Source organism: Montipora foliosa, chromosome 8 (assembly GCF_036669935.1).
Source record: "Montipora foliosa isolate CH-2021 chromosome 8, ASM3666993v2, whole genome shotgun sequence".
In the NCBI taxonomy this organism is placed as follows: Eukaryota; Metazoa; Cnidaria; class Anthozoa; order Scleractinia; family Acroporidae; genus Montipora; species Montipora foliosa.
The window spans coordinates 38,550,184-38,572,987 of NC_090876.1; the positions used below are offsets into that span (position 1 = coordinate 38,550,184).

Genomic DNA, 22,804 nt, shown 5'->3' on the forward strand with positions numbered 1-22,804 from the left:
ACTACTGTCTTAAGGAAACTTGGTTGGCAAGAGATTTACCGTAATGCGGAAGAAAGCTTTGAAGGTTGTTCTGAAATTCAGTGAAAAATTGCACAAAAATGTGCAGGATAAAAGGATAATGACCTGATTCTCACTCTAAGGTAAACATGTGTATCAGGGTAATCATTGCTAGGCACCCATTTAGATTATAGAGTTTTAAATGAGTTTTCATAAAGATTTTTTTTTACTATCTTAATGCAAGATAATTCAGGACAACATCTGGTCAAGAAAATTAATATTGGACCAGCAGTGGGAGCAATGTGATTTGTTGAAAACAGTCATTGGACCTCTAACTCTCTGAGGTGTACGATACATGTAGTTTGGATCCTAGTCTGCTGCGTTGATATCTTAAGTCACTCACCTGATTGTACAGGTGTATCATTGTCCCTTTTAAGTGATGTTCGACCGGCCCCTTGGTTATGACTTTGTGTAGTTGAATGTTACCTTCTGTACGTGGCGTTGTAAGATGAAATCTTTAAATAGCTATTGTGTATGACTACAATGTCTTCACTGTATGTTACTTAACAGCAATGTATGCCTGTGGAAGTTGAAATATGAATTTTGTATCTTGGGTTGATGAGATCTTTGATGGTAACTTCAGCAGCTGAGCATTGCTTTTAACCCTTGACTCCTGAACCCACCTTGATTGATGAGTAAATTTGTCTGGCACTGAGCAGAGTAAACTCTATTAAGGGGGGTTTTATTAGAAGCCAGGACCTGGGTACTAGCACCCTTCTGAGCTGAGTACAGACAGCACCCACCTTTGCTTAAAAGAGGTCTGAAGATTAAAAGCCAGACTACATATATATACTCTATCACAAGGTCCCTTCTACTTTAAAATTTAATGAAACCCCTGTATTAAGTAGGCATTGATGGGTATTAAGTCTCACTCCTGGGAGTCTGTGGTTTAATATACATCCCTCTATTGTTGTATTTGCAGAAACCTGGCCTTCCGCAAGGCAAACCAGAGAGTACCTGTCCCTTACAAGGTGCTTCTTTAGAATGGGCCCCTCCTTCAATAACCAAGAAGAAAAATTCCTTCCAGGTATACTTTTTTACTTAATCGGCCCATAACACTTTTATGATTTGAAGAGAGAGAGTGTGAGGCTGATTCTGCTAATTAGAATTTTTGGCCATTATCAAGCAGTAAGTAGCCAGCTGTGCTTAATGTGTTGACTGACCAAAAAAAAAACATTATTCCAAAGGTGGCCTTAATTTCTTGTCTTTTTTGCAAGACATGCCAGGCGAATTACATGCGTTATGGAATTTTACCTCTTGTTCTTGAATTCTCTGCTGATTTTTACAAGTACATGTACAAAGATTCTGCTCAATTGTCTTATGCCTGGCCATCCTTCCCTGATGGGTATAACTTGCACAAGTTCATCCTATGGGTTTTCAACTGTGTTTCAAGAGTTGAAACTAAAATTTAAAAAATATACTGTTTGTTTCTTTCTTTGTTTTCAGATCAAAGCATTGTCTGGAGTGTTTTTCCTTCAGCATGATCATAACATGGAATCTATCAACTGGTTCAGTGCCATAGCTGGAGTGATAAAGAGACTGGTAAGTTCACATCACTGGCAGTTTAAAGCCCAATGGGACCCAAGAGCAGATAATGGAGGAGCTGAGAAGTCTTCTGTCTCCCACTATCTTGGGTCTCTGAGGATGCTATTAGCTCAGGGTTCTCACGAAAATTTGAAGGAGACGGACAAAAATTTCAGGTAGCCTGCGAAAATTACTTTCCTTGCCAAGCTGGCCCAAAAAAATGCACATACATTTTCCCTGAGTAGCCGATGCGCCCAAGTCGAGTAGATGGCAATTTTCGCTGGTCCTCGGAGCTTCTGGAGAACCCTGTATTAGCTCAGTCTTAAACAAACATGCCTACTCAAAAATCTTCCTTTTTTCATCCAACTTTCAATAGATATTTATTGATGTCGGAAACTCTCGACTCCTTCAAGAGAAAATTAACAATACACCAAATCGTCTAACTCAATGCTGTACCCAATTCAGATCTCCCGTGGCTAAGATCTTTTGTGCATGGTATTTTTATTATAATGTAGCATTTACATTTAAATGATAAAATAATAATACGTGACCTGCTAATCGCCCTTTCTCGCAGTCGGAGACTGAATTGTTAAGGGCGCGACTCAACGAGATCGGACCGAAGGAGCTGTGCTGCCGGCTAGGCGCTCGGCTCCTGAACACGACCCATGGATGACCTCGGAGCACAGCAGCACAGCCTGATGGAATAGGCTGTGAGTCGCTTTTGCTGAGGGAGGAAAACCGGAGTACCCGGAGAAAAACCTCGGAGTCAGATTGAGATCGACTGAAACTCAAGCCACATACGATCCCGGGGCCGAGAGTTGAGCCCGGGTCGCAGAGGTGGAAGGCACTGTTGATAACCACTAAGCCATCCTGACTCCAAATGGAAAAACCTGAACAAAGCGTTTTATTCCCAAAGGGTTTGAATTGGGTACAACATTGAGTTAGCCGATTTGTTCTATTGTTTATTTTTCTCGCAAAACTTGGTTTAAAAATAGACACCTTTCTGACGCTGATCGGGACTAGGCCAATTTGGGTAAATGTTACTCTTAAGTGATGGAGTCTCGATGCAATGCAGTGATTGGTAGTCTGTGCAAATCTATCAGTGAGCGCCACCTGCAAACATGTCCCATAATTTAGCTTTCTGAAAAGGAAGAACATCAATTTGCACTATGTTTTATGGAGCATTAATTTTTTTTTTCTTCCTAGAATGAGGAGGAGCCTCTCCCAGCATCTTTTACAGGGCAGAATCAATCTTCTCTAGGTAATATTGGATCATTAATCCATTTCCTGTGTACCTCTGTCATAAAATTCATATCTTCTCGCCACCGTGTAATATCTTCTATATATTATGGTCATACGGCTATTAGTCGTGGGCTATTGGTTATCTGATTGCTTATCGGTTGGTCCAAGTGTCCAAGCGTTCAGAAGGTAATGAAAATCGATTGAATCAGTCGTTTTCATAAACTTGAAACAAGAGTTTATTACAATTTACTAAAACAATGATATCTATTCCATACGTGGTAGAGGACATGAAATTGATTGTAGCTAACTCTGCGATAGGTGTGTTGCCTTACCGGTTTATACCAACTTAATCAAGGTGAAGGTGCCTCGTTGTCTATGAACTCTCTCATATCCTGCGCTTGCTGGTGGAATGATTGTCAATTATTTTGTAAATGTTCAGTATAAATAAATAAATAAATAAATAAATAAATAAATAAATAAATAAATAAATAAAATCAATCATTGCTTTTGGTATTAAACATTTCACACAAAAACAAACCCAAATAGCACGACATAGCCGGCCAGCCCTTTTAAGAATAATGTCCGTATGATTCAGGTCTTCTAGGCCATGAAACTGATAACGTTTCAGACGATCCATCAGCATCAAACTCTGAAGACAGACTAATGCGCACTGGCAGCAGAAGAGGTACATGCAATTTTCATCCCTCTAATTTTTCCCTTCTGAATAGAAAAACCTTTCGGAAAATTAAGTCCCAATGAAACAACCCCCATGGAATGTCAGTGTTGGGAAGTCGATGACTTCACTTCAAAGACTTCAGCCTGAAACTCATCGAGCGAGTCTCGGACGACTCAACTCGCAATATTGACCCGTGGCCCTTGAGGGCGAAGGGTTTAATTGTTTTAGTATCACCCGACTAGTCGGACAGAAAAGGCAATAATAAAGTTAGCAAATGCAAGTTGAAGAAGTATTTATTTGGGAATAAAACGAAAGAAAGTGTCACGCTTTTCGCTTCTCGAGGACTATTACTAATAGTTCTCTAGTAGCTTTGCCAATCAAAATGCAGGATATGCATTAGTCCACTAGTTGGGTGATACTAATGTACTTTAAACTGTATTTAGTATCACCCAACTAGTGGACTAATGCAAATCCTGCATTTTGATTGGCTACGCTACGAGAGGAGTATTATTGTCCTCGAGTAGCGAAAAGCGTGACGATTTCTTTCGTTTCATTCCCAAATAAATATTTCTTTTACTTGCATTTACTAACTTTATTATTGCCTTTTTTGTCCGACTAGTTGGGTGATACTAAAACAATTAGACCCTTCGCCCGCAAGGGCTACGGGTCTAATTGTTAATTAGCGCTGGGACACTGTGCAGAACTCAAATCAACTCGTATCAGAAAACATCTCGGAGCAGGGTAGAGAACCAACAAACTCAACCCACATGTTACGCGGAGTCTGGGAATCGAACCCAGGCGACATTGGTGGGAGGCGAGTGTTCTCACCACTGCTCCATAAAAAAACATAGTAACAAAGGCAGTAATGAATAACAAGTGGTATGTCCTTGTTATGGATTTTTAACTGGTCGTTGCAGTAAAATTATTGTAGTGTAAAGCTAGCATTACACTATGCTATATGTGGTAAGACTGAAGTGAAATGGGATTTGCGGCGGAAGACCCTGCCATTTCAAACACCTCACTGAATAACTCGATGCGTGGGAAGTGGTGGACATGAGTTACAGAAGGCAAGAGACTTACGCCTACGCAGTAGGCCGTAGACTTTTGTTAATAAATTTAATCATTGAGATGGGTGTGTAGACTTTATCACTAGACGTAACACTGCCTAATCACAAAAGTCATCTAAATTATGTGGGTACCACCCATTCCCAGGGGACGTGGGAAGAAGAGATAGTTCGGGTGACGTCACTGAAATTCTGTGAGAGAAAATCCTATCACGCGACCTGCAACTTTTTGTTTTTTGTTTTCACCACAACTAACCGGGAACTACTGAAGGTAACCTCATGTTTATCACTGAAAAGAGTGATAGAGTGCAACCCCTTGACTTTTTAAGGTTTTGACGATAACAGAGGGAATAAGGACATCAGGGGACGATTGAGGAATTGGCTCACTAAAAGACCTCCTATCGAGGAGTTGGAAAGGAAAGGAATCATTAAAGGTAAAAAAATAAACAAACTAGTATTTTTATGTGCCATTTTAAAAACATGCCGCCAGTATTTTACTTTCATAGCTAAGTTATATTCAATGGGCCTTAAAGAGGCTAGGTCACGCAATTTTAGGCAATTTCAGCACTGATCGAATGGTCATAGAGTTAACTAAAATATCAAAATAACAGTTCAAAACTATAGAAGAACTCTAACAAAACACAGGGAAGCCAAGAGGTGATATGGATGGACAAAACTGGAGAGGATTAAAATGGATTGAATTTGGGTAAATTTGAAAAACGTCGGCCCACCTTTTTTCAAATTTATATCAGTCTACATCAAAGTGTCATTTACAAAGCTGGAAAATCATTCTCAGTTGTTATGTGGCCGTGATTTTGCAAAGACTCTTGCTCTGCCAATTTGACGTTTACAGCTCATAATTAACAAAATTAAACAAAATTACCTAAAATATCGTGACCTAGCCCCTTTAATCACAAGGCGGCGACGTTGAGTCCCAAGGAATTGAGAACTTTTGTTTTGCCCCACCGAAACTCGTTTCCAAACATTTCAACTCGAGGCTCGGGGTACGACTTCTGTTGGCTATGGCCAATATGGTCGCCGCGGAAATAACGCCCACAATGTACAGTATGAATCGTTATGGCTACTTTGTTTGGTCTATTCAAGACTTTGACAGAGCGTGTTTTTAAGAAATGGCTTCAAGAAGACTTCCTTTTCAATAGAAATTGTGTACTATCACGGTGCCAGCCAGACCTCAATTTTGATGTTTGCCATTTCTTTGCCCACCGTTGAGCCGGTTACTGCTACTGTGTTCCTAGGAGAAATGGTGTGCTGTCACTGAGGTTATGTGTTAAAATATTGCAGATATCATTTCTGGGCGTTTTAAGTGTGTAAAATGTTTGGGAAATAGGCATTGGTAGAGAAGTTCGTTTCCCTGGCTTTCTAAAGTCGAGATAAAACTCTAAACTGCTTATTTTTCAATTTTTAGAAAGCGTTTTCGGTTGTCATATTGGACATTTATGCGAGAGACAGAAGACGTCAGTACCGTTGTTCGTCAATAGTTGCATTGTGGCTATTGAAAAGAGAGGTAAATGATTCAAGTTTCCCTGAATAGAATTCCCAATATTGACATTTGTGACTTGCGCAACTTTTCGCGTCCCTAGTTTCCCTAGTATATCCTTAATAATAATAATAATAAATGGACATTGGGGTAGAACAGGTTGGTGCCTTAGCCTACCAAGGGAATATGGACGCTCCCGCCCACCAGAGTCTTGGGTGGGACCTTTGGCAAGTGCCAACAACCCAAAAGCCACCCGTGTTAGGGTTACAACAACCTCATTTGATGAGAGAACGTCAAATATTGAATTTCACACTAACGACGTCAACGGTACTGATGCTTGTAGTGAAGGTGCCGCGTCCGGCAGGTGTCCTGTGGATCAGCAGCGCAGGCCCGGTCTTCGTCCTGCTACTGCTGAACAACGACAGAAGAGATTAGGGTGGTCAAAGGAGGCTAACAAACGGTTATTTGAATGTTACATCAGGAGTGAACCAGAGAGGCGAGGGTACAGAAAAAGATTGCTAGACCTGTGGAAAGCCCGTAACATCAACAACGAACTATCAGAAGTCACCGAGCAGAGATTGGCTGATCAAGTACGCCAGATTAAGAACAAGAAGTGGCTAGAGATTGTGGAGAAAGAGGAAATAGCCATACGAGTGAGACATGAATATCAGGAGATTGAAACTAAAGAGCTCCCATGCCACAGATACACCAGAGTATGAACATCAGGAGACAGATACACCAGACCATGCAACAACATCTGATACCCAAGAAGAACACCAACTTGAAGAGTTACAAGAAGAGATAAGCCCAGAAGTGGAAGCCCTTTACGACAGGATCCTAGAAATTATACAACTAGAACAGAGAATAGGATTACCATCACTGAAGTCATGCAAAAGAACGAAGCTGAAAGCAGAAGTTTGAAAATTCAGTGAAGCCGTCAAAAGGATTCAGACGCACAACATCACTAAACTGAATTCTTTAATTTATGCAGCTGCATATGTTACTACAGAAAGAATGGGAATGATAAAAGAGAGGAAAGGGAGAAGAACTGAGGAGCCATTCTGGAAGAGAAGGATTGAGGGGAATATCGAAACTTGGCGAAAAGACCTGAGCAAGGTTGAGGAAGTCAGAAGAGGAAACATGAGACTGAAACAAAGAGAGGGGGAAAGGTTGAACAGAAAATATCATCTTGAGGAAAGGGGCACTGTCTCAGGCATGTTGAGACAGAAGATCAAGGCAGGTGGAGTTAAGATCAAAAGATACGACGAGAGATGTCAACAGTTCAAACAGAACCACCTGTTTAGAACCAATCAGAAGCTGTTCTACAAAACACTAGATTGAAAGGAACGAGGAGAAACGTTATTACCCGATCCCACAGAAGCAACCTCCTTCTGGAGCAAGATCTGGTCGGAGGAAGTCGGTCACAATGAGAGAGCATCTTGGCTAGAGGATGTAGAGGTGGAGTTCAGTACAACAGATAGAGGTGCAAGAAGATATCATCATCACTGTGGAGGATATTAGAAATGGAGTGAGCAAGGTTGCAAACTGGAAGACAGCCGGCCCTGTTCTTGTTCAGGGGTTCTGGTTTAAGAAACTGACAGGATTGCACTCTAGATTGCAAGAATGCTTGCAAGACTGTATGTGTCAAAGGAATGTACCAGAGTGGATGGTCAGGGGAAGAACAGTTTTGATACAAAAGGATACAGCAAGGGGTGCCCAGGCCAGCAACTGCCGCCCTATCGCCTGCCTACCCATGATGTGGAAGCTCTTGACAGGAGTTATGGGTGAGAAGTTGTACCACCACTTGGAAAGGAATGGACTGCTAACAGATGAACAGAAGGGGTGCAGGAAGGGATCCCGAGGAACTAAAGATCAATTGCTTGTAGACAAGGCAATGCTGAAGAACTGCCGGAGAAGGTTGACAAACTTGTCAATGGCTTGGATAGACTACAAGAAGGCAATATGATATGGTGCCGCATTCATGGATCCTGAAGTGCCTGGAGATGGTTGGGGTTGCCAAGAATATGATCTCTATAATCAGCAACAGCATGGTGAACTGGAAGACAGTATTGACATCAGGAAGAATGGCTCTCGGGCAGGTGGACATTAGGAGAGGAATTTTTCAAGGTGACTCCTTGTCACCACCACTGTTTATTGTGATCGCAATATCTTGCAACATTGTTGGGCCCAATATGTTGCATACGTTTGGCCACCCTGTTGCGATATGTTGCAACATGTTGGATGATGTTGGATCAAATTTCTCGTGCAACATTTTGGATGTTGCATGATGTTGTACTCATTTGACCACGTTCACGCAACATTGTTGCACTAGGGCATGCGCGCTAGGTCCACTTGTTGCGCGCCAGCGGCCTGGGGCACCTAAACATCGATATGTTGCGTTCAAAATGTTGCGTGCGTTTAGCCAGGCCTTATGGTGATTCCTTAGTACTAGAAGTTGTCGTAAGATTTTCTTTAAACTTTTCTCAATTGTTCCCTACATTATGGTGACTCGAAATGTGCAATTGAAAAAATAGGTCACCAACCTCGTTTGGGAGATATAGCTTGCTCAAGTTACTCATTTAATCATTGCGACTTCATCTATTAAGGACAAGTTTGTTCAATGGGTTCACGCTACGTTTCGCAGGAACATGAAGCACAGCTTTGACGTAATTCTTGAAATAACAAAACAGGTGTATTGTAATGTTCGAAAGGAATAATTTAATGTTTGTTTTATGGCACGGGCACACGTCATGAAAAGGCACTGACCACAAATATTCCTCGGGTGCGTGATCTCAAGGAAACAATTGAGTGATGGCTACGAATACTTTTTTCCCTGTAACTTTTTTTTCGGACTTAAAAAAAAATTACAGCACAAAGAGGAGGAATAAGAGGATAAAATTATGCCAAAAAAAAAAGGATAGAAGGATAGGTCACCAACCTCGTTTACGAGAAAACAGAAAGCAAACCAAGCTCGACCCCTCGACAACACGTCTCCCCAATGGCGCGGTTTCACTTTCACTCTCGGACTGAAATGATACTTTCGCACTGCCGTGCAAAACCTCTATACTAGGGAATCGCGCGCGCGTAAGCCACATACGCAATTCTAAAAGCTGCTTGCGTCAGCTCATCATTCAAAATGGGTCACCAGAATAAACAAATACCGCTAATTTCGTTCACCTTTCTTCTCGTACCTATGTATATGGAATATAAATAGATATCTCCTATTCACGAAAACTACGAGAATTGTACACAAACGGTTTAATGGCCACTTAAATCCGTTTGTGCTGACCTGTAGCTCCACTTGCGCGTGCACTCGAATGAGCGGGTGATCTTGTAACTCCCTCATTTTTCCTGATTTTGCAACTTTACTCGTTCATATCTCTGCTTCCGGACGGTGATTTTTCGATTTTTCGCATGTCAGCTTAGATTAATTTAAAACGTTTGTCAAGTTTAAAAAAATTCTGAAAAAGTAACCTACAGATGTTGTTGAATTTTAAACATTTTAGGGGTTATTTCTAACAATATCTGGTAACCTTGAAAGGGAAGATTTCACCGTCCCGTTTAAAAAACAAAACAGTATATCTTGATTTTAAGGCCCATTGGGATGTGAGAAATCTATAATGGGTACTTAATGACCTGGCCAAATTTCGTTTTGATATGATTACGCTAATTGTATCTAAGGACAGAATATGTTTATTTGTTTGAAAAAATGAGAAACTATTTACGGCCACCTTAAGCTCCCAGTTGTTTTGCTGACGCCGCTAAGAAATGGACGAAAAAATTAAAAACATTCATTTACGTTTTGTAACCTGCGATATCATTGCCGTTTTTTCTCAGGTTTATCATTCGATGGATTGTACAGAGTGTGTGGCAATGTCTCCACTGTACAGAAACTCAGAATTATGGTGGATCAAGGTTAGTTTACTTCGGTAACTCCTCACTTTCGCCCTGTTTACACTGGAAAGATAGCTTTCGTTCGGGATCACCCTTTTACTTTGGCTGTAAGGTAGTGAGAGTTTACACTCGTTTGTCACTGTTTTGCCAAGGCAAGGCAAGCTGACTGCTTGTCAAGTCACTGCTTGCCAAGCCTCTGGTGGCAAAGCTATCGGAGGCAAGAGAACAATGAGGTAAGAGATTAATTGAATAGGCCATTTCCGAGTTCATGTCTGCCTCCTCTTCAAAGCGAGTCGTTGTTTGAAGTTTTTGTGATGGTAATTAGTTCTACTTTACATATGAATGAAAACTAATTTTTATTACAAAAACTTCGCACCTAGACTCGGAAATGGCCTATTCTATAATCAGTTCTGTGACATACTGCTTAGTTATTGGACATTTTCAACCAACCTCGTAGGACATCAATAACGATAGAGAAATATACGACTTCTGGTGGACGAACAAAAGAATCTAATGAGACATACACCTGTAATTTGTTTTCGTCCACCCAGCGTGGCGGCGATGACGTCACGTGCAAAACTCCCATTCCAAGGACAACACCTTACTGGCCAGTTAGGGTAAAAGTCCACCGCGCGATCATGATAACAACAGATAAAGATATTCCTCGCAACGTGGGCGTATTCTTTATCATAGACTATTTTCCCAATCCCATAATGCAAGTCAAGGTGATTCCCAGGTTTTGCATTGCGCAACCCTACTGCGCATAAATTCTTGCGTCATTGGAGCGCGCAGTAGCGCGGGCACATTGATAAAATGGCGGATTTTCATTGATGCCGGGCCTAATCCATCAAGGAATGGCTATTTTCTTTTGAACGAGTACGGTGATCCCCATTTTTTATTTCATATATTTGCTGAGAACGGTGACTTCATGGTTTAGTGAAAAAAATCAGGAAAAATCGATAGCTATTTCTTTGGCAATTTCATAAAATCATTCTGAGTCGAACAGCCCACACTAAAGTTAAATCTATTTTGGAGTGTTGAGTACTCAAAGGCATTCAAATACAATTTTCAGTGACCTACTTGAATTAGCCATAGAATGACACCAGGCTCGGCGTTTTTCGTCGGATGACATTTAGACAATCGAGGTAAGGGTGCGTTCGATTGACCCTATTCCAGAATACGAATACGTGGAGTGATGCTTTGAATAGGTATGTCTGGCATTTTTAAGCGACAAGGATAAAAAAGATATGTTTAAAATTGCATTTTAGCAGGTGTTTGACAATTTTAATGTAAATCTCCGTAAAAACAAAGGTTTTCTTTCTTCTATTCCATGCATTCCTATTCCGGAATACTGTCAATCGAACGCACCCTAAATTTGTCCAACATTGGGGGTGTGCGGCAGTTGTCAAAGTAGCTGAAATAGCGGTATTCGTCAGCGTCGTACCATGGAAACGAGCACGGTGACCCCCCCCCCCCCCCCCTTTTTTATTACATTTTTATCGTGTCCTTGACATGTTACATCAGTGTGCGAAGTTTCGTCGGAAATCTATGACAAGTTCTATTTCTAAGGAATCACCTCAATAGGCCATTTCCGAGTTCATGTCTGCCTCCTTTTGAAAGCGAGTCTAAGTGCGAAGTTTTTCTTATGAAAATTAGTTTTCATTCATATGTAAAGTAGAAATAATTACCATCACAAAAACTTTGCACTTAGACTCGCTTTGAAGAGGAGGCCGACATGAACTCGGAAATGGCCTATTACTCTCGAGACTGTAATCATGCTTCAGTGAACTGGATATCCCAAGCTCTTTCCCAGGGTTCTCTCATTCGACAAGTAGGAGAGAACCCTGGGAACGATGTTGCTGGATATCCATTGCTTTAATGCAAATAACCCCCAAAATGAACTGTAGAACGAATGGAGCACAGGAATTCGCTCTCTCTGCTGAATCTCAATGTTGTCGGATAAATTCTGGGTTGTGTGGTCCATTTTGCCGTTGTGAAAATGAGGCCTTAATCTCGGAGTTACTTGGGAAGCTGTAACCCTTTTGTCAACCAATAGAACGAAGACGCATCATAAAAGGCGTGGTGCCTTAGGCACGTGCAATTGATGCGTCAATCAACCGTGGATGCAACCGAGCTCTGTGATGATTTGTGCAATAAAAAGGCCCCTTATGGTAATGTGTTCGTAATATGTCATAAAAAGTTATCTGTCATTCTTTTTTTAATCCCCAGTTCCTTTTTCTTGCGCTAGAAATATCTTTTAGGGATTTCGTCTCTGTGCTGCTGTTTGTTGATCACCATCTTGGATAATTAAATTAATCAGTTGTGCTTCAATGTATTCAAACAAAAGCAGTGCGTGAAGCAACAACGCCTTTTATAGTGCGTCTTCGTGTTTAGGACCGGGAATACGGATTCAACATTTGCTTCAACAACGGTTCGATTTTGCTGAACGCTGTTTGACGATGTTTACCGCTAGGGGGCAAACTGTTTCAACATTCCTGTTCAGCAAATTCGAAGCCATTTGCCCGGGACCTTAGCTTGTACACAAATTTCTAATTTCTAAAGAAACACGTTGACAAAACTAAAATTTCCTGACCTTGTACGTTTTGTTTTCGCATTTCGGACCACATGATTTTCCCAAAGGAACTTTCCTTTTGGGTTTTTTAAAGTTGTGCGTACATATGTACGTGCATAAGACGACATTTGAAAGAAATGTTCCTTAGAGTAACATCACATGGTCTGAAATGGGAAAACAAAACGTACAAGCTAAATAGGTCTATTGAAGGTTCTGCATTGGTATTGTATTCGTCGCGCTGAAGGATTTTATCAGCGAGCTTAAACTAAATGCTAGAAGCAAGTTTTCTATTCAATGAACAGGTTTTTTTTTGAGAATTTTTTTTCTGGAAGTTCCATTTGAATGGACACGATAGGCTGAGTTAACAACTGAAGGTAACCCTTTGCGAAGGCTCGCACAGCAACAATACTTTTAAGGAAGTCGAATTAGACAATAATCGCGACTCCTCAAAGCGCCCTCCCGGCGTCAACTGACGTTCCCCTTCCGTTGCAAGACAATTCATTGTGAGCGTTAAGGAGGCCAAGACGCGTCATTGGCGTGCTCGATCAGCGTGTCACAGCCAGTCACGCATACCTCTGTTTCGTCAAACAGTCTTTCGTTGGAATTGCGTGACAAGGTGTGGCGATGACGAACGCAATCAAGTTAAGCTATGATCCTCGCAGTTATGAACGCAATTTTTGCAATTGCGTAGAGAAGCCTGAAAATTTCAGGACTTCAACGGGGTTTGAACCCCCTGTCACGCTCATGGTTTTACTAATAAACTTTTGAAATTTTCTTCTGTTTGTTGGTTTGTTTGCAGAGGAAAAAGTAGTGTTGGGTGAACCCCCATTCGAAGATGTGCACGCTCTTACTGGTAGCCTGAAGCTTTACTTTCGTGAACTTCCAGAGCCTTTAATACCATACGACTTTTTCAGTGGCTTCGTTACAGCTATAAGTAAGTTCAAAACCTTGGCAGTTTTCTGTTATCCTTCACAGAGCAATTTTCGTCAGAGAGCTGTTAGAACAAAGGCAATATAATTGGTCTGTCAAATCGCAAGACGCTTGCGCAGCGAGATAAACCAATAGAATTCGATGCCGTGTAAGTTGTTCAAAGCGCGGGAAAGTGCGTTTTGGTGATGGCGATTGGGTGATTGGTTTTTGCGGTTCTCGTTGGTGGAAAAAGTTGCGTTCCATGGTGAGAATGTTTTGGCCCCTAGTTGAATGCTGCTTTTGCTCTCCTTACGTTGTTTGCACTCTAGAACCCTTGCCTTTCACCACTTCTATAGTTCGCCAGACACCATAACGTCGACGTTTTTTTATCGTAGTTTTAATGTTCTGCCCTGGTTGCTTTTTAAGTCGTATAAGAAAGTGTTTTGTAAACTTGGTGTTGTGTAATTTTGTTTGCAGAGCAAAGCACAAGAAAAGATAAATTGACTGCTATGAGGTCGTTGGCGGTTCAGATGCCAAAAGTCAATTGCGAGACATTGAAACTGCTGCTGCGTCACTTAAGAAAGTAAGCGTTCAATAATGCTACATGTGTAGATGAGCGTTAGCGTAGCGTTAGGCCTCACTTGATGTTCTTTACATAATGATTGATACATGTTGTTACAAAAAATGATAAAGGGAAAAACTTGAAAGGACAGAGGCAAAGCTGCGCAAGCATAAATTCCAATCTTGACCCCAGAGCTCCTGTCTTTTGCGCATGACTGAGGGAGAGAAGAGCTCTGGGGAACCCTCAAACAAAGTGTCTTCTCTTTGGTTTTCGTGAAGAACAATAAAAAGCTTCTCTGATTGGTGAATGCATGTTAGCACGAGTAGTGAGCATGCGCCGGAATGTTCAAATAGCCAATTTTAGGCTATAAAAACCCTACGGCGCATGTTCTCCTACATAGAGTTTCCGAGAGCCTCGGGTCATGCGCAGACATAAGATCCGAGGCTCTGGTTACCAGAAGCCAAAGACGCAGGGGTATTAGAGAAACTGAGATGCGACGTCGGTAAGTAACCTTGGGTTAAATTATCGAAGCTCTGAAAACAACTTTTGCTTTGGAGTTGACATTTGCCTGGGAATTGAATAAAAATGTGGATTTACCGTTCAACCATGTCCCCAATCGTGCTTTCCACGTCACGACTTGCTTCAGGGGACAATTTTAATAATAATGAACGTTATTTAAGAGTCAAGCCTATGTAGCGCTGCGACACTAAGTGGGGACACATTTTATAGCAGAATTTAGAGTTGTTTTCAATTGAGTGTCGAAAGTAATTAGTGAATTAGTTTGGTTTTTGTATTACTTCACTCATTGATTGGTTCAAAGTTCTCGTGCCACCTTTTTAACCAATCAGAAGTGAAACCAAGACCAATCGTGGCTCGCGCGTGTACATTTTCCCGCTCTTTGTGTCGGCTACGTGTAATTACTTCGAGTTTTGATTGGTTTACCAGATTGTCTCCGTCCTTTTTTGATTGGCCAAAGTAATTACTTTGGTTTTGGTTTTACGATACTAATTTGAAAACCGCTCTGAAGCAAATCAAATTAACTCATTTCAGAGCATAGGTTAGTTTTTGAGGAGAGGGGAAAACTAGAGTAGCCGGAGAAAAACCTCATCTCGAAGCAGGGTAGAGAACCAACAAACTCAACCAACATCTGACGCTGATCCTGCGAATCGAACCCGGGCCGCATTGATGAGAGACGAGTGCTGTCACCACTGCGCCATTGCTGCTCCCCCTAAAAAAGAAATCAGGGCCAGGAATGATTATGTGGAAAACAAACAGAAACACTCTTTGCTCCGCATCCGTTGCTATTAGTTGCTACAGCGTTGCGTTATGTTTTGATTTCAGGTTGATGGAACAGAGCGAGGCAAATCGCATGACTGCGCAGAATCTAGCCATCGTTTGGGGGCCGAATCTGATGTGGCCACGATACGACTCCGGAGACATTGCGGTCAACATGGTTCACCAAAACCAGATTATAGAATTTCTTTTGTTGGAATATGACCACGTGTTCAAATAATTGTCCACTTATGTAGGATTACGTAGTAGGAGGGTAGAGATGTGTTTTGCATGTTTCCTTAAGATAAGTTCTACGGCTATGAGCGAGTTTGGGTCAGCACTTGTTGACTCAGCGGAAGAGGTTTTTGGACATTTGATGATGATTACACGACGTAAATATCATCTTCATGGCTCCACCTACCTTTTTAACAAAAAAAATCCACGTGAGGTGGTCAGAAACTGACTGAATAAGGCTCCGGTTGAACGAGAAACCGCTCAGCTTAGGGCTGATTTCACGTATTTTGGTCTAAGGCCAGATTTGAAAGCAGTCAATGTGACGAGCACCTTTATTTCACTTGGGAACTTTTCAGCAGCTTTACTTGAAGTTTGCTAAGGAAATATCGCTTTTCATGGACAAAACAAAAGCGAAAGGTTGCTTTAGAACGATGGTTGGTCGATTTGGCAAAGACATAATAATAATAATAATTTACTGGCCACCATTTATGAATACTGTCTATTTGCAAAAATTATTACTGTTTACAATCGGGGCTGCTTCAGATGACAGCACGTCTTTGTATATATATTACTTTGCGACAGACGTTGGTGTTCTTCTCCAGAGTACGTTTACACCGAACGGAAAACCGATCGGGATTCGGCCCGACAATTTACTTTCCTTTCGTAGTGTTTATTACAGAAACTAGAAATAACGAGGACGTGGCAAGATGCAGAAATGTTTGCTAAAGAATTCACGCCATTCCAGGATTGCAAGTAACACCATGCTTGCTTTTGATAAACTTCTCTTTTTATCTCCTCAGTCTTCAGCGTCAACTTTCAGTGTGTCCTTGAGGTGTAAAATTTATTGATAAACAAGCGTTATGTTCAAGTTAGGGAAAATATGGGCTTGTATCTCGTGACTTGCAATTCCGGACATATCTGAAACAAGAAGCATAAATTTTAAAAATACTAAAAGTATTTCAATTTTGATGTATTAAGATTCACTTTGAGACCAGAGAGACAACACCTCGAGCTCCGGGAAAATTATTTCTGGTCCTTTCTCGCGAGCCTTTAGGTCTTTTGAGGAGTTTCTGGTGTGGTATCAGTGAAGTAGAGTTATTGGTTTAGTGAAGACCAGGGGCACGTTTCTCGAAAGTGCGGAAAGAAAGAAATGTCGAAGGCAATGTTGGTCCAATATCGTCCAACATGGTGGCCAAACGTAGTGCAAAATGTTGGATCCAACAATGTTGGATGATGTTGGCCCAACACGTTTGGCCAGGCCTTTATGAAACTGCAATCCGGTTGTTTTTACAACCTGGTCCTTTCAGGGAAACAAGGAGGAAAATGATTGTGTACTTTGATGCTTTAAAAGCTCGTCTTCTTAAGATACACAGCAAAGTTTCGGTTCTTTCGAGAAACGGTCTTCAGGCTCCTTTGTGCAGTATAAAGTAGTGACGAAGCCCAGCAGCCAAAGTGGGTCGAGCGGGAAACTGGAAATAGGCAGGAGCTGCGGCTTTCCTCTCCCAATCTCCTGCTCTGCTTACTTTGCTCATAGATCAATTTCTTTCTATTAGTTTGTAGAGGATATTACATGGCCGCGCGGAGAAACGAAATTTCTCTTCGAGTGTTGAAGAATATTGATATATGATATAAACACTAATGAAATCGAAAGGCGCGTTTTTATATGTAACCATAGCAACAGTGACATTTTCGCGCGAAAGGTCACTTGATATTTCATTGGTGTTTGTGTAATAAATGTCGTTTATCCACGCGCATAAACAAGATGCAAATATCGCTTTCCTGTCATTGTTAAAACATTTACTATTGAACTTAAAGGCGAAGAATTCCAAAACTCTTTCTGCGCAGCTGAACGTTTTGTTACACTGTTGTTTGGTATGTCTTGGCAATTGATCTCTAGTATTTTGCGCAATAGGCGTTTCGATGGAGACACTTCTTTTCGTGCTCTGTGCACCTACTCTCTAGTTTCGTCTTTCAGTGCGTTAATATCGCGACGTTTACAGTAAAGAATTGTGATTTTTGGTTTTGGTTGAATTGTACTAAACTGATCTAGGTAAAAAGAAAATTTGACAATTTTTGTCTTGCAAATTCTTCGCATGGATCAAGCATAGTGATACACTGCGCCCTCACGGTGAGAAAAAAACGTTTGACAGAAAGTTAGTGGAGATAATGGTTTAATATATTTACCTTAAAAAGGCCCTGTATCCGCTATGAACTTAAATTTATATATTTTGAGAGACTTATTGAGTAAGTTCTTAGAATGAATCAATGATTATTAATTGAAATGATGTAAATTTTGTGTAGAACTTTTCGCGCACTTTCATTGTATTTTCTTGCGTGACACTGACGGGTGATCGAGTTCCTTTAGTCTAGGTTCTTAGAGAAATTGGGGTAATTATCATTCGTTTTACTTGGTATTTGAATAAAATATTCACTTCGTACTTGGACTTGCGCAAAAATGGGTGCATGGAGTTCGTGTGGTGGGCTGGCCTATCTCTGTGAAAATTAAAATTGGTTTCATGAAACAGAAGTTGACATTTAATATGCTACTATGATCGAAAATCACTTCGTTTTTTTTTTCTTCAGATTTTGAAAGTGTTTGCTTAACACCTGACAGGCAAAATATTGAGCTTTGCTTTTTATCCAAAGGCTGATCAATTTGATTGTAGCTTTTTGGGTTTCACGGTCCGCCATGTTTCTTGTTCAAAACTCAGAGTGTTGGATCTTGGGAAGAGTGACGTTATTTGCTCACCGGCTTAAAATTTCAGCATGTAAATGCAGCTTATTGTGTAGAGCGGGTTTCAATTGAGTGTGAAAGTAATTAGCGAACTGCTTTGGTTTATGAGTACTTCACTCAGTGATTGGTTCAAAGTTCTCGCGCCACTTTTTCAACCAATCAGAAGTGAAACCAAAACCACTCGTGGCTCGCGCGTGCACGTTTTCCCGCGCTTTGTGTCGGTTACGTGTAATTACTTCGAGTTTTGATTGCTTTACCGGATTGTTTCCGTCCTTTTTGATTGGCCAAAGTAATTACTTTGGTTTTGGTTTCACGAGACTCGATTGAAACTCGCTCTCTGCAAACACGAGTTTTAAAGTCTGAAAGCCCGAAACTGCCGTGCTGAATGCATATTAATGCTGCCGCGTACACACGCATTGCATTCTGAGTGAGTCTTTGACGCCATTTTCTCCTCGATCCGGCCTCTCAAGATTTTAAACGATGAAATGACATATGAAATGAAGCTATGATCCTCACAGTTATGAACGCAATTTCAGCAACTGCGGGGAGAAACCTGAAAATTTCAGGACTTCAACGAGGTTTGAACCCCTGACCTCGCGATACCGGTGCGACGCTCTAAGAAACAGCTCATGGTGAAGCCACTGACGTCGGGAACTGGTCAAACCCTAATTAACTTTTCTCACTTTTTAAAATGATTGTTTAATTTGTTTCTTTTCCTGGCAATGTGGAGTACGATGTTAAAAATACGCCCTGTCCTGGCAATAAAACCCTGAAGAGGAGGTATACCATTCTGGCATTTCGGGCGTTAGTCCTTCCTGAGAGCGAATTAAATTGAATCGAAAGGCTAACGCTGGAAAGCTTACAAATCATATTTGCGATAGTTAAGTTTTACCAACTCGGTTGATAATGAACCAATTCCCCACCGATGCAGCACCACAGTTGCTATGGAAACGGACCTCTTCACGTTGTCGACCAGGGCCCGGTTGTTCGAAAGCCGATTAACTTAAGCCAGGATTAGCGTAAACTTTTGTTTCATGTTTTCAACTTTTTGGTGAAAGTTTCCTTTGCTTATTTTCGTTTTTCAAGATTGAATTCCTCTAATGTAAAGTTTTGCCAAATATCAGCGTTGAACAACATTTGGGAGAACAGAAATTAACTCCTTGGTTAATTTTTTATCTGGGATTAAAGTTAGTCGGCTTTTGAACAACCGGGCCCAGGTTGACTTTTGAGTGAATGAGACCACAAAAACAAGCATACAACCGGAAACCAGGCCATTTGCCATGTGCGGGATCCGTCACTTAGATCTAGACTGTGTTGATAAGAGCACGCATCGAAATTCGGGGTCTTTCTGCAGTTACCGAAAACTATTGTTTTTGGTCGCTTGGGATTTGCTTTATTTCGCTGATTGATTTGCCGATGCAACGTTCCAGTCCTCAATCAAGCCATGAGCAGATATTGCTCGGACGCATTTCGCGAGAGAGGTGTACACGTAAATGTGGCTCGTTTGCTACTTGATGTGGTTATATTCATAGCGTTTTCTGTTTTTTTTTTCTCGGGGATACTCAGGAAAAATCCCATCCTCTCAGTTTTCATTAGTTCGGATGCTCTGCTTGAAAGACTTGTGGGTGCTGTGCTTTTAATCTTGGTTTGGGTGGCAATTGTCCTGCTAAGGTCGACTATTGTGTACGTGAGGTGTTCTCGTCATTGTAAACGTTGACATCAGTTAACTTCCATTGGTTAAAATCGCATTGCCAGTCATTTTGAAATGTAACACCTTTATCAATGGCTAGAACTTGGCTCATTTTGATATTTGCTCAAGCAAGTTTCGGATGAGAAGAGAGATAAGTGGCTCATTACTACGATGGGTCATAAGATTGATTCAGTTCGATAAAAAAGGATAAATACTTCGAGTTCCATACGGGGGGATTGGAACATTTTTATTCCAACAACTGGAAAAACGTATGCGTTGCGAAGAATTATTGACTCTGGATTCGTTTTAATGAACTTCGGCCGTTTGTTTCAATCGCTATCACCTAGCAGATTTTAGGACTTCCGGAGTCAATACATATATATATATATCCTACTCAGTTCCTACTATTCCTCCTACCATTCCTCACGGCTTAAATAAAAGGAAGGAATTTCATTCAAAAAACAGAATTTGTTACAATTAGTTTCCTTTCCCATAGTGTACATTCCTACATGATTAACCGTTCCAAGGCCCTTTTCTTGGATTTCGTCAGGCCCTTAGGTTTTAGCTGAACTCAAAGGCCCTGGCCGGGAAGCTCATTATGATTTATATTGTTTAAGGGCCCCTCTAGGTGTTTTGTTAATTTTTTTGCTTCGCTAATTTAGCTTTTTTGTCATGTACAAATTAGCACCACTTTTTGTTCTTCTTTTTTGCAACCTTATATATTTTTTTGACAGCTGTCACTTGGTATTGTGTAATTGTTAGCGCCCAAATCTTATTTAAGTTTCGTTTTTATTCAAAAGTTGTCATAACTGAAGAAGGTCTTTGACCGAAACGTTTTAGTAAATTTTTAATTTTTTAACTTTTTAACGTCAGAAGTTGTCCGTCCTCGCTTCCTTTTTACTCACTATATATATATATATATATATATATATATATATATAGTGAGTAAAAAGGAAGCGAGGACGGACAACTTCTATATATATATATATATATATACGTCACCTATATTGTCATTAATGAACCAACCAGAGCCCAGAGCCTTATTGGCTGTCGAAACAAAGAGTCTTTTATTACTGTGGTTGACATATTTGAATAACAAAAGCAATGTTTGGAAACAGATATCTTCCCTATGCAGGAGGCGGCGCTCAAAAGCATTGCATTCGAGAAGTTTAAGTGAAGCTTTAAATGGCTTCAACCAGAGTTACTAACTCTGCCTCAACTTAGAGAATGTGTCCCTTCGTGTCGAGTAGAAAGAAGAAATAAGTAATATCGTAGTCTTAAACGATGACACTGACCATTTTACTGACCGCCTTCGCGCCAAATCGGCCATTTTTACTTCCTCTTCAAGATTTTATTATTGGTAGCTAACCAACGAAAAAATTTGAATTTTCTTTGCCTCCAGCGCCCTTCGTTTTTTCGTGCAAAGGCCCCGCCGGATAAGAGAAACGATGGGATCTGGAAACGAAAATGCACTCGACCAAACAATTCTTTAAATTAGTAGCCTGCTCTGGGCATTGAATGAAAAAGCCTATTGCTGATAGTTCCACAATTTCAGTTAACTTTTTAAACAGCTTTATTGGCAATATGGGCATTCATAAATTAGAGGAAAAGATAACAACAACAAATTAAAAGGAGCGAGCGTGAAGGGGCGAGTCCCATACGAGGCGCTTTCTAGCACACATATGATTACAGCATTAAAGTAGAAAAACTATTTACAATAAATAGTCTGTTTTTTGGCCGTATAAGCATAATCAAAAATAAGATGTAAACAGCGGTGACAAACATTATAAGCAAACGCATTGTTTGAAATTATTTACTTAACGTTTCATATGCTTACTACTGAAGATGTATGTCGAAGCATACGAAACGTTAAATAATTTCAAACCATGCCTTTGTTTAGAATGTTTGTCACCACTGTTGGCGTCTTATTTTTTATTTACAATAAGATATGGAGGTCGATACAAAATATAAGGAATATAGAGTATATAAAGAGTACAAGACCCTTGGACGAGGTTAGTTCTTCTCTATGTCTCGTGTGCTAAAAAGTATTTCAAAAAAAACGTTTTTGCGGGTGCAGTGAAAAGCCTTCTACAGCGCGAGAAAGACGTCACAATGGCTAGTTGTGTACAAGTAAACTTGCCGTGAAAGCGGTTTGTTTATCATAGTGTAAAAGAGGCTTGATTCTCGTTTAAATAAGGCGGATAAATTATGAAAGTGCTTAAAGAGCACAGATTTTCCTATTGAAAAACCGCTGAAGCGCGCTTAACTATCAAAATGGCGCCGAGTATTATCTCACGCACGCACGAACAAAATGCCTGTGTTCTCCCCTATGTCTCGTGTGCTAAAAAGTCAGTCAAAATGAACTTTTTTGCGCGTGCAGTGAAAAGCCTTCTAAAGCGCGAGAAAGACGTCACAATGGATTAGTAAAAGAGTGTAAAAGAGACTTGATTTTCGTTTGAATTAAGCGGATAAAAAATGAAAGTGCTTAAAGAGCACAGATCTTCCTATTAAAAAACCACTGAAGCGCGCTCAACTATCAAATGGCGCCGAGTATCATCTCACGCATGCGCAAACAAATGCCTGTGTGCTGCCTTGGGCTAAAATGTTAACTTTTTTTCATTTGCGCGTGCATTGAAAAGCTTTCTTAAGCGCGAGCAAGACGTCACAATGGATTAGTTGACTGTACAGGTTAACTTGCCGTGAACACGGTTTTTGCTTGCTCTGTTTATCACAGTGAAAAAGAGACTTGTTTTTCGTTCAAATTGAGCGGAAATATTATGAGAGAGCTTGATAAAGGCGACTTAAGGGCAAAGCCCCTTATTCAAAATGAAAACAATGAGAATTTGATGGATAATCTTAAAAAAAGGAAATCTAGG

At 40.7% G+C, this 22,804-nt stretch overlaps 2 protein-coding genes across 3 annotated transcripts in view; both read left to right on the forward strand.

The window, feature by feature from the left end:
• The window catches only part of LOC138012690 (rho GTPase-activating protein 15-like), a 37,537-nt gene extending 19,589 nt beyond the window's left edge, over positions 1 to 17,948 (forward strand). For both annotated transcript variants that reach the window (XM_068859539.1, XM_068859540.1), the window contains 10 exons: positions 980 to 1,084; positions 1,504 to 1,599; positions 2,788 to 2,842; positions 3,419 to 3,508; positions 4,893 to 4,997; positions 5,990 to 6,088; positions 9,899 to 9,976; positions 13,327 to 13,461; positions 13,914 to 14,019; positions 15,340 to 17,948. In XM_068859539.1, the coding sequence (XP_068715640.1) occupies positions 980 to 1,084; positions 1,504 to 1,599; positions 2,788 to 2,842; positions 3,419 to 3,508; positions 4,893 to 4,997; positions 5,990 to 6,088; positions 9,899 to 9,976; positions 13,327 to 13,461; positions 13,914 to 14,019; positions 15,340 to 15,511 (1,041 nt within the window). In that variant the 3' untranslated portion in view covers positions 15,512 to 17,948. The remainder of the gene's footprint in view (positions 1 to 979; positions 1,085 to 1,503; positions 1,600 to 2,787; positions 2,843 to 3,418; positions 3,509 to 4,892; positions 4,998 to 5,989; positions 6,089 to 9,898; positions 9,977 to 13,326; positions 13,462 to 13,913; positions 14,020 to 15,339) is intronic.
• A 4,757-nt stretch (positions 17,949 to 22,705) lies between these two features.
• LOC137967531 (uncharacterized) overlaps positions 22,706 to 22,804 on the forward strand; it is a 10,220-nt gene continuing 10,121 nt past the window's right edge. The window contains exon 1 of the mRNA XM_068814036.1: positions 22,706 to 22,804. This exon is cut by the window's right edge and continues 60 nt beyond it. Coding sequence (XP_068670137.1) covers positions 22,706 to 22,804 — 99 coding nt within the window.